Source organism: Aptenodytes patagonicus, chromosome 23 (assembly GCF_965638725.1).
Source record: "Aptenodytes patagonicus chromosome 23, bAptPat1.pri.cur, whole genome shotgun sequence".
NCBI lineage: Eukaryota > Metazoa > Chordata > Aves > Sphenisciformes > Spheniscidae > Aptenodytes > Aptenodytes patagonicus.
Genome location: NC_134971.1, coordinates 1,100,488 through 1,117,409, shown reverse-complemented (window position 1 = coordinate 1,117,409; position 16,922 = coordinate 1,100,488). Strand labels below are relative to the sequence as shown.

The 16,922-nt window shown below is 54.4% G+C and overlaps 1 protein-coding gene across 5 annotated transcripts in view; it reads left to right on the top strand.

Moving 5' to 3' along the window:
- The window catches only part of SIK3 (SIK family kinase 3), a 91,140-nt gene that overhangs the window by 69,744 nt on the left and 4,474 nt on the right, over positions 1-16,922 (top strand). For 2 of the 5 annotated variants that reach the window (XM_076358716.1, XM_076358714.1), the window contains 14 exons: positions 299-409; positions 577-720; positions 1,320-1,400; positions 1,512-1,621; positions 2,452-2,605; positions 3,112-3,267; positions 3,842-3,912; positions 7,617-7,760; positions 10,905-11,055; positions 11,852-11,977; positions 12,292-12,377; positions 13,080-13,189; positions 13,722-14,079; positions 14,231-15,105. In XM_076358716.1, the coding sequence (XP_076214831.1) occupies positions 299-409; positions 577-720; positions 1,320-1,400; positions 1,512-1,621; positions 2,452-2,605; positions 3,112-3,267; positions 3,842-3,912; positions 7,617-7,760; positions 10,905-11,055; positions 11,852-11,977; positions 12,292-12,377; positions 13,080-13,189; positions 13,722-14,079; positions 14,231-15,105 (2,677 nt within the window). The remainder of the gene's footprint in view (positions 1-298; positions 410-576; positions 721-1,319; positions 1,401-1,511; positions 1,622-2,451; positions 2,606-3,111; positions 3,268-3,841; positions 3,913-7,616; positions 7,761-10,904; positions 11,056-11,851; positions 11,978-12,291; positions 12,378-13,079; positions 13,190-13,721; positions 14,080-14,230; positions 15,106-16,922) is intronic. The other 3 variants (XM_076358717.1, XM_076358718.1, XM_076358715.1) reach the window with 3 other exon arrangements.

The window sequence follows — 16,922 nt, the reverse complement described above, 5'->3', positions numbered from 1 at the left end:
GCAGCGTTCGTTTTGGCTGTTTGAGAACTCTCATTCCCGGTGCTGGTGTGCTGCCTTTCCGCTTTCTGTGTCTCCTGGTCTTGCTTTCCACATCGCTCCTCGTCTGCGCATATTTTTGTATCTTTCCCCTTGGCGCCGAGAGCCAAAGGCACTAGATTTTGAATTGGTGTGCCCTCAGCCTTCCAAGCTCACGCCAGCTTGCAGCCGGAGCCTGGTGCCTTGGTTCTTCAGAGCGCTGTGACTCATTGGCGTGCCTTTGGGAATGTCAGCACTGAGGTCTGTGTCTGTGCTCTTGCAGCTGATAGCAGAGTGTCAGCACCTGAAGACTGAGAGGCAGATGGAGCCGCTGAACGAGGATGTGTTGCTGGCAATGGCGGACATGGGGCTGGACAAGGAGCGCACAATTCAGGTAAGACACCGCAGCTGACGGTCACGTCCTGCCTATTCCCACTGGAGAACAAATGGCCGTGGTTGTTGCCTCTCGCCTCTAGCAACTGAGCAACCTCAGCACAGTGCAGAGCGTATCTTATTGCGTGACAAAAAGAACTGACCGCTTTTGCCTTTTCCTCTTTTTAGTCATTAAGAGCCGATGCTTACGATCACTACAGTGCAATCTACAGCCTGCTCTGCGACCGTCTGAAGAGGCACAAGAACCTGCGCATTGCAGCATCTCCAAGTATACCACGGACCATGACCTTCCCCACCTCTGCTAACATCCAGGTAGATCCTGCTTGCATAGTGTTCTTCCAGCCCTGGAAGGCCAGCCAGTCCCTTACCTGCCAGACCCAGACTTGCTGGGTGAGGTGTCCTCATCCTGGCAGGAGTGTCAAAACGTTCCTTGTCTGAGAACTTCACGCGTCTTTAGGGTGCCGTAATCCTGAGGTTAGGAACAGTTTGTTCGTCGGCTGTGGGTTTCGCGAATAGCCTTCAGAGAAAGTCTTGTGTTAGCGAAGTGACAGAGGAGGAGGCAATGCGAGGGTTGCTGGTTGGGACCCAGAGTGTGTTGGGACTGCTGTGCAATGCTTCCTCCTCAATTTGTGCTGCTGTCCAAGAAAGGAACGTTTGCTTTAAGAGGGGACCCGGTCATAGGGGAAGCAGAAGAGATGCTGACCCTGCCTGAGCAGAAGTGAGGAGGGGAAATGAGGCAGCCTCTTGGGAATTAAGAATAAACAGATCTTCACTGGCTCCAGGGTCACCTCCCTGTCCCCAGGTGGTTAGGTCTGTGCACTGGTGTTAATCCGGCAGTGTTTGTAAAGGGGTTGTAGGAGATGTCCTACATCTACAGAATCATGTCTTCTGATTTCGATCTCTCCGCTCAGCAGACAGAACAGACGGGCAATACAATGAGCATCAACGTACCGCAAGTCCAGCTCATCAACCCTGAAAACCAAATTGTAGAGGTGAGGTGCTCCCCTCGATGACCCCTGCGAGTTCTTTTCCTGGGCTTGCGTTGAAGCCTTTTGCTTGATCCTCACGTTGTATTTGACATCTCCAATGTTTTGCCTGCCCAGACTGATGGAACGATGAACTTGGACAGTGATGAAGGGGAAGAGCCGTCACCTGAAGCTCTGGTCCGTTACCTTTCAATGAGAAGGCACACAGTTGGAGTAGCTGACCCACGGTTAGTACTGGACTCTTGACTCCCTGACGGAGGATTAAGGGAACTTGAAGATTTACTCCTAGCGCGTGACTTTGGTCCTTCTGAGGTACCACAGATTTATTCATGTGCTACATTGGCAGATGGGAGGCTAAAGCCTTAAGGGGACTTCTGGGCTCTGTGGTATATAAGAGTTGATACCGTTTGAACTGGCAGTGGTCTCCAGTTTCTGGGCTGGGAAATACACTTCACGGCGTGCCCCTCGGTCCCAGGTCTCTGCTCCGCTCTAGCCACACCAGGTGGTGGTGAGTGCAGGCGTCTGTATCATAGCTGGTATCAAACCTTTGGTTTCCTGCTCCTGCTGTGAGTGGCTTGGAGTTATTTCTGCAAACCCGAGTTTTGCTAGATAGAGGAAGAAATTCAAGGTATATCTCTTTAGCAAAAGCGTTCTTTTAAACGTCCTGGTCCCATTGCACAACTTGGTCAATATTGCAGCTGAGGATGAGGATGGGATTCTTTCCTTCTCTTCTTCCTGATTAGCGCTGTGTAAACTATAGTGGTGTTGACTGGCGTGCAAGCCAGTTTCTCACCTAAGCGGCACTGCTGTCATGTCCTAGCTGAAGTTTTTTGTGATAAATGCGATCGAGGTTAATGCAAAGAGCTAGTTCTGGCAAATCTCAACTTGGAGGGGGAAAAAGGACAAACGAAAACCGAAGAGTGGCTTGGCTACTCTCTGTGACCATTTTCCAGGGCAATAAGAAGCCTTTTGTGAAGGGAAGCTGAGTGTGCTGGGCCCGTGGCTGGTTGTCTTCACATCGTTGCTAATTCACCCCTCTGTAAATGTGATTGCACAGGACGGAAGTCATGGAAGATCTGCAGAAGCTCCTGCCTGGCTTCCCCCGCGTCACTCCTCAGGCTCCGTTCCTGCAGGTGACCCCGAATGTGAACTTCATGCACAATGTGCTGCCTAGGCAGAACCTGCAGCCCACGGGTCAGCTGGAGTACAAGGTACTGGCAGGTGCACGTGCTCCCTGCTGCAGTCGGTGCCCCACCGGCACGTGGGTGCGTGTTTGTGCTCGCGCTTGCTCTCCCTATTTGCCGATTCCTTGGACTCCATAAGCTTCACGATTTACCCTCTTGCTGTCTCTTTAGGTATGACTCTAGTTGGTTCCTTAAAAAGCTGAAGAGGGAAAGAACACTGCAATATGAAATTAATTACTGGGCTGGGGAGAAGTAGGACTGTGCTGCCTGGCTTCGGAGCTGCGGGTCGCAGCCTGCCTGGCAACTCAAGCAGAGTGCAGGGAAATGGAGAGTTAAACACTACTTTTCCCACTGACCCTGCCTCTCTCTGCCCCACTTCAGCTCTGAGATGTTGGCAATTAATCCCCCATCTCTCCTGAAGCCCAGAAGGCTTGTCTTCTCTCGTGCCCGTGTCTGGGTTTGTGACCTTAGCACTCGGGTACCGGAAGGGTCCGGTACGGGGTTGATAACTGCGCTGTCTGTCTGCTTCCCAGGAGCAGTCCCTGCTGCAGCCTCCCACCCTGCAGCTGCTGAATGGCATGGGCCCTCTGGGGCGGAGGGCGTCAGATGGCGGAGCTAACATCCAGTTACACGCACAGCAACTGCTGAAACGTCCTCGGGGTCCATCTCCGCTCGTCACTATGACGCCAGTAAGTAGCGAAAGGAAAGATGAGAGTCGGTGGTGTGCTTATAAATACCTTCTCCCGCAGGCAGAGGTGACTGCCTCCAGGTCGTAGCAGACAGAGTGGCGCTCTGGAAGCACTGCAGGGAGTGCGCCCGCTTGCTTCCGAAGGTTCACGTCCTCCGGAGCGGCAGGGCGTTCTGTCCCCTTGCGGGAGGGTTGCCGTGCTCTCCGGTAGCTAGCAGCTGAGGCGGTATTCCTCTTTTGGAATTGACACAGTGTTTGTGAATTTTCTTTTCATGATTGCTTTTCTTCTCCTTTGCTGATCTAATAGAGAAAGCTAAAATGTCCATCTTGGGTGTTAATGTACGTTCTTCCCTGTGGCATTTGTATCACTGAATTTTCCTGGTAACACCAAAAGAAGCAGCAGCCTTGTACAGGCGGTTCTGTTTGGGGAAGGCATGTCGGAAGGGCTCCTTGGTGCCGCAGAGGAGCTGGCGTATATTCTTGTGAAAGCCTGTTCGGGAAGGTCAGGTGTCCGCTGTGCGGACGGGACCACGCCGGCTGCCTTGTGGAACCCGTGGCTTCTCTTCTCTCTGCAGGCTGTCCCAGCTGTCACCCCTGTGGATGAGGAGAGCTCCGATGGGGAGCCAGATCAGGAAGCTGTGCAGAGGTAACCCCCAGTCTGTTAACATTTGCCCTTACTACCCTCCAAGAGGCTTACCCTGTGGTGTTCCACAGCTGAATTAAAACACGAGCAACCTCATCACAGGCAACAGTGTTGGTTACAGCGAAGGCTCAGCATTTCTCTTGTTCTTGTGGGTGTTGATTACTGTAGGCAATTACTCCTCTGACACTACTAGGTGCTTACAAAGCTGGATTCCCCCTGAAACGGTTAGCTGTTTGAGCAGCGGGTTCTCCAGAAACTCTGAAACCGCTAAATTCCTTTGCTTAGTGTGCACCAGCATGCAATCCACACTAACCTGCAAAATGAGAGTGCTAAGTGATTCACCCCTCCCTGCTGAGTGATGGAGGTAGGAGGAGCTCATCTGTGGCCTTGGGTGTCAGTGCAGCTTTTGTATCAAGACATGCAGTAAACATCCAACTCTGATGCCTTAAAGTGAGCTTGCTGGAAATACGGGTACCTCTAGCTTCTAATTTTTGCAGTAGGCCTTAAAATAGTCTGCTCCAATAAGGAAAGGATTATTAGCTGTCAGGCTGGAAACTTCTGTTCTCTTTGCCTGCTCCAAACACGTACCGGGAAGCGGGTAGAGTATGCTTGTACTTTCTGAATCCATGAAAACACTAACCATGTCCTCGCTAACATTTTCTTAGTAGCTTTCGCGTAGTTTCCTCTCTGCTAACCAGCCGGTGCGCTACGTGTGGTGGGTGTGGTTACCGAGTGCTCCTACTTCTTACCGCAAACTTGACAAGTTTTCTGGATTCCCCCCCAGTTTGTACAGGCCATCACCTCGAGTAAGGTAGCGTTTCCTCAGGGGCTGCGCTTGGGAGAAGGATTCAAACTGGGGGTTGGTTGCAGGCAGAGAAGCACTGGGGTGGGTGGAGGTCGCGCTCCAGAGCCTCTGCCAGCTCTTCTCCTTTCAGCGCTCCGGAGCGAAGGGGGGATTTGGCCGGTGGGTGTGTGCAGTGACAGACTGCGCAGAGTGTGCGCTGAGACTCCTTTTGCCTACCTGAGCTTAGAAGAAAGTCAAAGCTGGTACATGGGAAAGAACTCGCTTCCAGCCCTACCTTAGCTGACACAGCCCTTCAGCAGAGCACGTCTTGTGTTTTCTGCGTAGCCTTATGCTCTCGTTCTTCACCACCCTCGTCTTTGCCCAATCTCGCAGTATTTTCCAGCTTCACGAGCTGCTGCTCATCCACCGAGTCAGGGTACTGGGAAGGTCCGTGCTCGTGACCTGCCCCAGCTGCAGGGGAGCACGATGAAAGAAATGAGGCTAAGTCGTAGCACCGAGCAGGCGAAGAGCATGCACCTCCAGGCACTGTAGGCTGCGTCCAGCCCCTGTTAAGCTGCCGTACCCTAACTGTGCGCTGTCCTCCCTAGCAGGGCTCAGGAACGCGGACTCTATACACAGCCGTGCTGCCTAGATAGCTATTAAAAGTTGTAATTTAGGGCCCATAATGTCCCCTGACAACACCTCAGACGGTAGACGGTATTTCTGACTGTGGAAATCAGATAAATCTGATTCTTGGCAAGGGGATGCCTGGACATCTTACCTGGGCAGATTTTCACCTCTCTAAAACCTAAGGTTTCAGTTGAGCCTTTAAGTTAAAGCGTTAGCTCAGCTGGAAGCGTTTTGAAACCCACATGCGGTATTTTGTAGGTTGCAAGCCACTGCGATGTTCAGATCCCACTGAAAGGCAAGTCTCCTTGGACCCATAGGTCACTTTGCTGCTCTCGACGGTGCTGCCCTTAATCTTTTCATACCACAGGTTCTTCTTCCAACAGATGGCCCAGAAAAAGCCCCATCCAGGTAGCGTGTTAACTTGCTCTCCACCCCCTTATGTTGCAACATGTCAGTAGTCATCAGAGGAGAAGGGTAAATAGCATTAACATCAGGGACAGATGCAAATATTTAGCTTCTCAGAACACCGCTCCGAACACTCTGTATGCAGCCACCGGTGAGCAGTTTTTGCCCTCCTTAATCTGACCTTGAAAACAGAGCATAGTCTTTTCTCTGTTCCAGGGAACGGTCACATCTCCTTTTGAGTTTGGGGAAACTTTCTTCCACCCAAAAGGCTGTTACAGCTCACGATTGGATTGTTCCCTGGAGGTCTGAAATAAAATGATCTTAGCAAACCACAGCTGTAAAGCTCTTTGGGAAACCTTCCCCGTCCGCATCAAATGATTCTTAAACAGCTAATGGCACAGGCTTTGGCAAGTTACCACAACGCTAAGCACTCTTCATTCTGTTAACTTGCTGCCTTCTGCTTAAGTGGCTTCGGTAGCTAGCAAAGAGAGGCTGGGTTTGGAGAAGGCAACAACTGTATTGCTTGCTGCTCTTCCATGCTTCACCAGTTGAAGCTGCAGGGAGCCTTAGCGGGGGGAAAAGAGTGAAGGTGAGAATTCCCCATTAGTATCCCTGGTGTTGCTGGCCAGGTGATCTTTGTCACAGTTACCGCAGCTGCCTCGTTGCTGTTGGTTCACGAGAGTAGAAATAGTTGAGTTCACAGGCGGGCGTTCATCCCACCTGGCCTTGAGGGGGTAAAGCGCTAGCCCCCCTGCTCGCCACAAGCCAGGGCATCCTGGGTAGGTGCTTGGTTCGTTATCTCTTCTGGCCCTGTGCCGCCAGCTGCTCTGAGCATCGCTGCAGCCGGGAGCTAGCGGTTCAGGGCGGCAGCTGTCGGAGCCGTGCGGCCCTTCGTCACACCCTTGCCAAAGCAGAGGCTCCTAGTTTTGCCCTGCACGCTCCCCCAGTCTTTAGGGGGTTTGCAAAAGAACTGAGGTCTCTTGGTTCCAGTGCAGAGGGTGCTTTAGGTTAAGCTGCTGCCCCCAGGCTCTGGTGTGAGAGGCAAGCCCAGCCTTAGCACTGGGGGCTGTGGCTCCAGAGGAAGGGACCCTCTCGCTGCTCGGTTTCCCTCTCTGGCTTTGCCCTGCGCATCGCCGGGTGGTTTCCGACTCCCCGGAGAGCGGAGCAGGGACTAGATGGCGCACTTGGACCGGGCTGGGCACCAGCCCTTCCTCAGCCGAGCGCCCTTCCTCCTGCTCCTCAGGCAGCCGGAGGCTCTACCCACCCGTAATCTCTGGTGGGGTGGCCCTCGTGCACCCTTCCCCTGCCGTGACGAGCTGGCCGCTGCTCACGGCTAGGCCCGGGGCGTCCCAGGGCAGGTCTGAAGTGCAAAGGCCGTCCTGCAAGGGTGCAGCTGAGCAGCAGCTCTGCTCTGCGCCCGTTCCCTGGCCAGCTCTTGCTAGGATTGTCTCTGACTCGTCTCTCGGCTCCGTGCATGCAGCAGACTTCCCCGTGGCTCAGTGGGGCCTTGGGGGAGGGAGGCAGACCTGCTGTAGTGGAGTGAATCCGCGTGGAGGGCAGGTAGTCGCCTGGGTATTCCCAAAGGGATATACCAGCATTCCCCTTGAGATGAAACGTGGCTTTCCTGCTGGGAAGAGCAAATGGCTAGTCTTCCCTTCTGAGGCTGGCGGTAGCACACAAGCAGCTGAAACTACACTTGTCCCCTAAGCGCTGAAGACCCGGTGGTGTGGCGGGCATGGGCAGCGTGTCCATGGCGTGCTTCTCCCCGGTCGGTTCTGAGCACTGCAGCAAGCATTCTTCCTTCCCGTTTACTCTGGATTATCTAACGCTCCCTGTTTTTGGAGTACTCCCATCAGTCTCTTATAAAATGTGCTCCTGCTTGTTGCAGATACTTGGCAAATAGGTCAAAAAGGCACACTCTGGCAATGACCAACCCTACAGCTGAAATCCCTCCAGACTTGCAGAGGCAGCTAGGACAGCAGTCCTTCCGACCCCGGGCTTGGGCTCCACACCTGGTACCCGATCAGCACCGGTGAGTAATGGCACCGGCCGTTCGGGCAGCTTTGCGCCAGGAATCCTGCTCAGATGTCGTCTGGAATGGAGCACTGAGGACATCCCGCTTGGCAGGGAGGGGTGAGGAGGAGGAACAAGTGTGCAAAGAGCGGACCCGCAGAGCAGAGGGTGTCCGGCCGCGCTGGGGACACTGCAGTTCTGCGCTGGCGCGGGCTCCGTGCCTGCAGATACAAGCAACGCAGGGGCAGGAATCGGCTGGCTCTTCCCCTCCAGTCCCGTTTTTGTGGCTGGAGACGATTTGCCAGAATGGCTGCCGTCACACGAGGGTTGGGAATGAGCTATTCCTTTCAGAGGAGAGCTTTTCTCTGTTGTAATGGTAGGTGTCAAGCTAGCAGTAGAGAGCAGATTCTCTACAGAACATTTTTGGAGGCAGACGCAGGCAAAAGGCTGCACCAAGAGTCATCTACGCCAGAGCTTAAAAACCTCACTGTTCTGCACCAGAGTTGTGTGTTTTGACTGCAAAGTCTCTTTGCAAAGCTCCTCAAGAGTCATTGTACTTCTGATCCGAACCCCTGATGGGAATGGTGTGGGGGAAGGAAGCTGGGGTGGGAAGAGAAAAAATCACAACGTCTGGGAAAGAGGGAACCTCTGCAGATTGGATCCAAACACACTCAAAATGCGTGGGTGGGGCACTCCTGAGGGAGAGAGGTGTTCAAGTGACACAAGGGTCCTTGCCACAGCAGCAAACCGGAGATGCTAATGCCAGAGAGGGAGCTTAAAAACCGGGGCTCTGAACCTCTCAGTGGTGAGAGCGCAAACCGGCTGCAAACTGCAGAGTTTGCTGCCTGTTGGTCTCGACTGTTGAGAAAGCAGTCGCCTACCAGGCTGGATTGGTGCTCGTGTTCAATCGTTCAGCCAGCTCACCCTGGCAAGCTTGACAAAGCGCTTTTTATTGTAGCCAGATACCTGCTGAGCTGAGCACTGATGTAATCAGCAGAGACAGGTGAACTCTGAGCAGACTGAGACAGTGCTAGTGCCACGCTGGAACTCCGGAGAACCAAGATAAGCACCTCTATACCCTGAAGTTACTCCCTCGCAAAGGTGCTTGGGGGATGGGAAGAGCAGGAGGGGAAAGATTTCTAGGGTCAGAGCTTGATAGGAAGAGGAGTGCAGCTTGCAAAACAACCAGAATGTGCTGTGTCCTGCTTTCAGGATTGCTTCAAATCGTAAAGGTAAGCTGGGTGCCTCACGCACTGCAGGAATTGATTTTTTTTTTTTTTACAAGACCGTTAAAGCACACTTACCCCGTAAATACGTTGGTGTCACCTCTGCCTCTCGGCTTTGGAGTCCTGGGGCTGTTGCATCATGAACAGGGTGGTATCTGCTCATTCCGCCCTCGGTGTCGTAACGTGCTGTGAGCCTGCCTCGTGTTTCACCTGCGAAATCACGGAAACTTCGTCTGACCGTGGCCTGAACAGATCGCCCCATGTTGTGTCCAAGACACGTATGGCACAGAAACCGTTAGCGGTCTTGTGTCGTCACGTAAATAGACCTCAGTTATCGAACGGCAGGTGGGTCTTATTTTAGCACTTAACGTATTTGAAGCCATCTTCTTATGCAGCGCCCGGTTTTGGTCACGGTAACTCAGTAGCTGAAAGCAGAATTGAAGTACAACGATCGGCCAAGGCAGTACGATTGTTCTGCCTTGGCCACGCAGGTTTGGGAGCCTCAGCGTAGTTTTGTCTGTAGCTTCTGCTTTCCATCAATACAACAGGAGATCAAATGGATCGGGATGACGGGTGGGATGGCGTCAAAAGGCAGGGGCACAGCTCTGTCCTTGGAAGAAAGTTGTCTGTCACCTACAGAAACTGAAGTACGTCCTGCTAAGGCAGACCAAGCGACAGGAACTGAACCCAGCGTGCTGGAAATGGTCCAGCATCAGTCACCTTCCGATAAGGGGGAGCCTCTCCAGGAGAAGTAGTTTGGCTTCTTGGAAAAGGCTTCAGTAAAGAGCCATATTCAGAGCAGCCACGGCAGTAACGTGCCTGCGGTAATGCAGTTCAGGACCACACCGCTGTGCAGCCAGACGGGCTTCTGTTGGGTTTAGTGCCGGCATGTCAGAGGTGCTCGTAAAGGCCACATCTCCGCGACCTTCTCGCAGCCAAAGGCCACGGTTGGAGCCTGTACCGTTAAGTTATCGTTTGCTGGGTTTTATAGATTGCGTTTGCACAGAAACCGTCAGGGCGGGCAGAGAAACCCGATTCTGTTTGTTACGAGGCACATTGCGACGTGTGTGTGGAAAGTTAGCTTTGCTAGTGATAATACAGGTTGCCCCTAATAGCAGGGCAGGAGCTTAGTGCTTGACTTCGATAATGGGGAGCCCCAACTTTGGGAGAAAACAGCTCCTGAAAAAAAATCTGGCTCCCTCTGATGGTGAAGAAGAAACCTCATTGTGAAGGGAAAGTGCTTGTAGTTCCCCGGGCACAGTTGCCTCGATACTGGCTATGTCTGCTTTTCAAATGTACCCGTTCTGACTGCCCAGCGCCAAGCATCCAGGCAACTGGGAGGCTCGGGATGCGAAGTGACAGCTTGGTTAACGCATTAGAAAGATTTCCCCTGCTGTGCAGAGTTACGTTCCTGCCCTCTTTCTTTAATTCAGTGCATCTCTAAGCATGGATGCCAGCCCCCCTTCCTCCTCAGAGGCCGCAGAACACGTCAGGCTCCTTTCTCCGTGGGCCCTTCCTGTTTTCCGCGGGCATCAGATGTAGTCGGGGGGCCCTGGGGAGCTGGAAGGCTCAGGAAGTGGCTGCTGAAGAGGTGAATTTACATTTTTAGGATGCTGAATGGTTTCTGTAAACCTTTTCCATCTGAGGGATAGATGCATCTGTGTGGATGGGCAACGAGTTGCTGCCCATCTGGAATCTGGTTTGTGGCTGAGTCGTCTCCAACCTTAAAACACATTTATCTGCCCGGGCACCGAGGATACTTGGTAATCCTGTTTCCTGTTCACGATGATGCTGGCATTTTATTTCTTGGTCTAAAACGTGATTTATTCCGGGTGAGGGGGCAGGTAGAACTTGGCACGGCTGGTGCAAATTAAATGTCTCTGTACCGGAGTTTGTTTTTTAGCTGATATCGCTAACCCGCTTCCCCATGTGTTCAGTTCTATTTACAAGGACTCAAATACTCTGCACCTCCCCACCGAACGCTTCTCCCCGGTTCGGCGCTTCTCTGACGGTGCTGCCAGCATCCAGGCTTTCAAAGCCCACCTGGAGAAGATGGGCAATAACAGTAGCATCAAACAGCTTCAGCAGGTAAAAGAGAGGGGTGGGGGGCCTCGAAAGAGCCCCCGCGAGGGCTTTTTATTGTCTCAGCCTTGCTGCTTCAGGGCGCAAAAAGTGAAATCTTTCCTGCTAATGGCTGTGGACGCGCGGTGGCTTGCCGGCCGAGGGGCTGCTCCCCTCTGTGTACCTGCAGCAACCCTGCTGAGCGTCCTCTACGTGCACGCGCTGTTCACCCGCAAGCTGGGAACACTGGGGGCTTCCACCCCCCTCCTTCTGGAGAGCAAACCCCGCGCTGCGCCCACATGTGGGGTGGTTCTGCCTGCCCTCGTGAGTCCCACCAGCACTGTCAGACTGCGGCTGCTGCTGCTCTCCCGCATTTCCCGTGGCGGCAAAGTTTTGGGGCTGTTCCAGGGTGTCCCGGGAAAAGGGCAGTTCCTACCGCCAGAGTTTGGAGCGTAGTGTATGCTGTTCCCTACGCGGCCAGCGCACGTCTTATCAGTGGCTTGAGTGGGATTTGGCCCCAGGACGGGACTTTCACCTTGCAACGGGGTAGAAATGCGAGATGCTCTTTCCACCTTGAAATGACCATTACTAGAGCTTTGTGCTTGCATTTTTAAGGGAACGCAACGGTGCCAGCCTGGCGTCAGGAGCATCCGTTTCTTTTCTGTTCTCTAAGGCTTGAGCTAGCCGTGTTCCTGCACACCTGATTCCGTCAAATCAAATGGATTAGGCTTTCCTTACTGGCTTTTTCAGAGGGTGCCTTTCTGCACAGCAAGTGTGCCGTGCACAAAAAGGTCACTTAGAGGGTGTGTTGGATTCATTACAGGAGTGCGAGCAGCTTCAGAAGATGTACGGGGGGCACATGGACGAGAGGACGCTGGAGAAGACACAGCAGCAGCACATGTTGTACCAGCAGGAGCAGCACCATCAGATTCTTCATCAGCAGATTCAGGTACCGGAGCCTCGAGCCAGAGCTTCTGAAGCCTTAGCTGTGTTTTCCTGCATTGCTGCAGGTACAACTACCGAGCGGGTCCCGGCGGGATGGAGGAGGGTAGACCGCTCAGCTTGCTGTAATGAGAAGCAAGCCTGAAGGACTTCAGCAGTGACGTTTGCACAGCTGCTGCGATAGCCAGAGCTGCGGTCAGGGATCGAGTATTTGGTGAATCTGGATATGTCCTACTTCACCAATCAGTGTTTGTCTAAATTTACGAGTTGAGACGTTATTGATTGCAAACGCTTCTTGTTTTCTTCTGGTGCCTGGTTCAGGACTGTATCCGGCCACCCCAGCCATCTCCACCCTTGCAAGCTCCGTGTGAAAACCAGCCAGCCCTGCTCACGCACCAGCTTCAGAGGTAAAGAAACTGCTTTAGTGAAGCTCTGGGGAATGGGTTTTACTCAAGCCCGGGGACGAGCTAACGCACTTAGGGTCTGGGGCCGAGTTGGAAGCGTACAAAGTTAGAATGGCATAGCCGGTTCCCAGGTGAACGTGCCCGGTCCTTTTAGCTGGGTTCTGTCCAAAGGGCCTTTAGAAGCAAAGATGATTCAGAGGCACGAATCTGCTTTGAACGGGTGATTGACGGTTCTGCCTTTTGACCGGCTTGAAAACGCGTTACCCTCAGCAGCCGGTTTCGCTCATGCTTTCTACTCAGAGCTGCCGCTGGACGTCTCACACCTTTTCAGGCTTTTGGTTAGGTAACCGTCCTTGGCTTCAGCACCCTGACTTGTAGATGAGGCAGGCTGAATTACGGGAAAGGAGGAAGGAAGGTTTCTCACCGGCCACAGTGAGTCAGGAGGCGAGCCTGCGGTGTCCTTGTCCCCGGGGGTTTCTGTTGTAGCCACCGGGTTACGCTCGCTACCTGTGTGCGTGACTCAGGCGAGCCAGGTGGCTCTCAGAAGAGAAGCCAAGCTGTGAAAGAGCTTGGGATCCCAAAGAAGGGCTTTATGGCGTTTATTTGAAACGAGAGAAACACAGCATTTGGCGGCAGCTCTCGCAGTTGGAAAGGCGTCTCAATAAGGAGCAGGCATGCTGAAAAGGTGCTTGTCTCCCTGCGTAGGTTACGGATTCAGCCGTCCAGCCCGCCCCCGAACCACCCCAATAACCACCTCTTCAGGCAACCAAACAGCAGCCCGCCTCCTGTGAGCAGCAGCGTGCTCCAGCCCCACGGTAAGCGCTGACAGTTTGCTGAGCCATCTGCGCTCGGCAGAACCGTACGGTCCTGTCACACCTCCGGGCAAAACAGCGTGTGGGGGTGCCGGGGGCTTCGGTTCCCCCCTGCGGCCTAGTCCTTGCGCGGTTTGCCGATGATGTAAAAGAGCCTCCATCTGGCAGCAAGGGCTGGTGTTATCGAGAGCTTGCGAGGAGCTGCCAGCTGGAACGTGCTGTTGGGTTTCTTGTCATAAGATCCTTACTTATCGCTCCCGGGGGTGGGAGGAAGGGCTGATATTCTCGGGTTTATGCAAATCACTGTCAGCTCCGCTTTGTTTCTCTTTCTGTGCAAGGGGCTCTAGCTGCGACCTTTGCACGCTGGTGCAGCGTGATGGAGCGGTCGGGAGCAGCGCTCCTCACCACCCACAGGCGCACGCTGCTGGGACTCCCAGTGTGGCCCAGAAGAGCAGCAGCTCCCGCGCGGGGCAGATCTCGCTCCCGAGCCTCGCCGCAGGCTGGCGCGGGTGCTGAGGGTCTTTGTTCCTTGTAGGTGCCGCCTCCCAGTCCCAGTTCCAAGGGATGCCGTCCCACAACACAATCTTCCCGCAGTCCGGTAACTGTTCCCCTCCCCCAAACATGGGGCTGACGTGCCTGGGCCTGCAGCAGCAGTCGCAGCCTCAGCAGGTCACTATCCAAGTGCAGGAGCCCGGCGACATGGTCAGCAACAACCTCCTGCAAGGGACCTCCGTGGCCGGGCAGAGCATGTCCTCCCACGCGCGGGGCATGCCCATCAGCCCCAGCGCCAACCAGATCCAGATGCAGCATCGCGCTAACCTGATGGCCTCCCTCACCTACGGCCACAGGCAGCTGTCCAAGCAGCTCAGCGCCGACAGCGCCGAGTCGCACAGGTAAGGCCGCCGGCCGCCTCCGCACCGCTTTCCCCGAGCTAGGGAGGAAGAAGCGGGGGCAGACGTCTCTGCCCGGAGGAGGCGGCCCGGCACGCCTCGCCGAGCCGGAGCTGCTGCAGTGCAGTCACTTGTTCTTTTCTGTTCTTTGCAGTCTGAACGTGAACAGGTATCCCCCCGCCAACTATGACCAGGTGCACTTACACCCCCACCTGTTCCCGGAGCAGCCGCGCGTTTCCCCCAGCAACTACAGCCCATCGGGAGGAGTTGGGTTTCCTCCGGCTCAGCAAGCTCTGAAAGTCCCGCAGCTTGACCAGTATCCCAGTTTCCCTCAAAATGCACATCAGCAACAGCAGCACTACGCTGCATCGGCACTACAGCAAGCACTGTTGTCCCCAACGCCTCCCGACTACAGCCGACACCAGCAGGTACCGCACATCCTCCAGGGACTGCTTTCTCCCCGGCACTCGCTCACGGGGCACACGGACATGCGGCTGCCCCAGGCAGAATTTGCACAGCTCATCAAACGGCGGCAGCAGCAGCAGCAGCAGCAAGAATTCCAAGAGTTGTTCAGGCATATGAGTCAAGGGGATGCTGGGAATATGGGCACCAGCGTGGGACAGAACCTCTCGGAGCGCCAGTCGCTGTCTTTGCCTTATCAGAGCGCTGACACGTACCACCCACAGAACAGCCCCCAGCATCTCTTAAAGATCAGGGCGCAAGAATGTATCCAGCAGGTACCCGCGTCAGTGCCGCCGCACGGATACGTACACCAGCCAGCCCTGTTCCATTCGGAGAGCATGGAGGAGGACTGCGCGTGCGAGGGTGCCAGGGACAGCTTTCCAGACAGTAAGAGTTCAAACACATTGACCAAAGGTTGCCACGAGACCCCTCTGCTTGTAAATGCAGGAGGGCACGGGGACCCCGAACCTTTGCTAGGAACTGCTAATCACGCGCAGGAGTTGGGGACGCATCAGTACAGACATCAGCCCGCTGCTGGATTCAGTAGGAATAAGGCGCCCAGCAGAGGTAAGGCTTCCTGCTGCTCACGTAGATGAAACGCTCCTCCGTGCTGGCTGCGTGCCGCTTGCCTTCCTGCCGGAGGACACCTTCTCTACCCAGCACGGCAAGGGTTTCGTGACATATTTTGCATAGCACGGAATTACCTAGATTCTTTTTGGCTTTTGTGGCCGTACGTAAATTGCAGGCATAGTCTCTCTAATAAACAGTGTTGAATAAGAAGGGAACCCGACCGGCTGATTCTCTTTGGAATTTGACCTACTTCTGCGGGCAGGTAAAGACCAGGTCCCAGAATACTGCCGTCTTTTCAGGGATGCTGTGCGCTGTTGACATCTTTATTCTTGTTGGCGATGTTCCCCGTCCTGTGCAAACAACGGGCTAGAAACAGTTAAGTCACTGGCGTACCCCCAAGGGCAGCGGGGTGTTCCTTCTCTTAAGAACAGACCCCCGAGTCCTGCCGTTGCTAAAGCTTTCACAAACGCGCGCGCTAAGAGTGGTGGTAAACGTCTTGCGGCCAAGGCCGCCTTGCAGCAGCTCCCCTGGCGCTTTGGGAAGCGGCAGCAGGACTCTAGCCCTGCTTGAACTAGAAGGGGTTGATTCTGAAGAAAGTGAGTTTAAACTTGCCACTAGCGCCTGAAGACCTTTTCTGCTAGTTGGAAGCGGTTGCGCCTTTGCTCCTCGGTGGCTGCGCTGGCAGCGGTGCGCTGTAAGAAATTCCTGCCTGAGCTGTAATTACAGGCCTTCTCTGTACGAAAAACACCATCCTAGCCCATTGCTAAGAGGGCTTTGAAGAGAGGCTTTCCAGGCTGAGCTGGGTGGATCAGTATTCGCTGCAGGACTGAGTTGTCCTGGTCTGAAGCCATCAGCTTGCCCTTGGCACAGAGGACCCCATTGCGGAGGAGCAGTGTCCGGGGCACAGGAGGCACGGCTTTGTTTGGGGACACAGCGCGGGTTTGTTGGGAAAGTACCGGGTTGGAACAGACTGGCTCGGAGGGCAGAGCGGGCATGCCAAGCCCTGGCCCCCCCAGAGCGTGCGCGGGGGGGCGGGTAGGGCCAAGGCACGGCTTTTCTGAAGCCGTCTTAAATTTTGGATTACCGATGTGTTTGCTCTTGGACCTCCATTTCCCCGCGGTGCTTGCAGCACGAAAGGGGAGAATCGCCCCAGGTTAAGCGGAGGTTGGAAGCTCTGGAGGCGCGTTTTGTGCCGAATCGTGAGTTTGCATCTTAATACCGTAGACCGTTAGGTGAACGACAAGCTTTAACCAAGTCAGAAGCTGAATTTCTGCCCCCGTACTGATGGTGCTAGAGCCGGTTACACAAGGGAAAAGGACTTTAGACTACAAGACTTCGTAAATGAGTAAAAGCAAGTAAATGTTTACAAATAGTATTGTGTAAGCTCTTCTGACAGGGCTGTTTGGAGGGCTCACGTGGTAAACTATGTCCTGAGATGCAACCGCTCGCACTGCTTTCCTCCTGGCTTCAATAACCCACTTGGAATCAGGCCTGCGCTGCTTCGGCTCCAGGCAGAGCCGGCATCTAAGCTGCCTAGGTACCCTTACCTACAATTAAATCCTACAAAACCTCAGTGTTCAGGCCACTAGCGTGCTGGCGCTTCGCTCGCTCACGTGTAGCGCAGCTCTGGCGTTCCCAAGCGTGCAGGGCGCAGGCGCCGAGGGGTGAGCGGGGAGACTTGCCCCAGCCAGGCGTGGCTCCTCTCCCTGAGCGCTGGTGCTGACAGCTGGGCTTTTTCAGCCACCTCCCTGGGTTTTCCCGTTATTTTCCCTATCCCGAGTCACGAGGCCGCCGCTTCTCTTGCGACGGGGAGC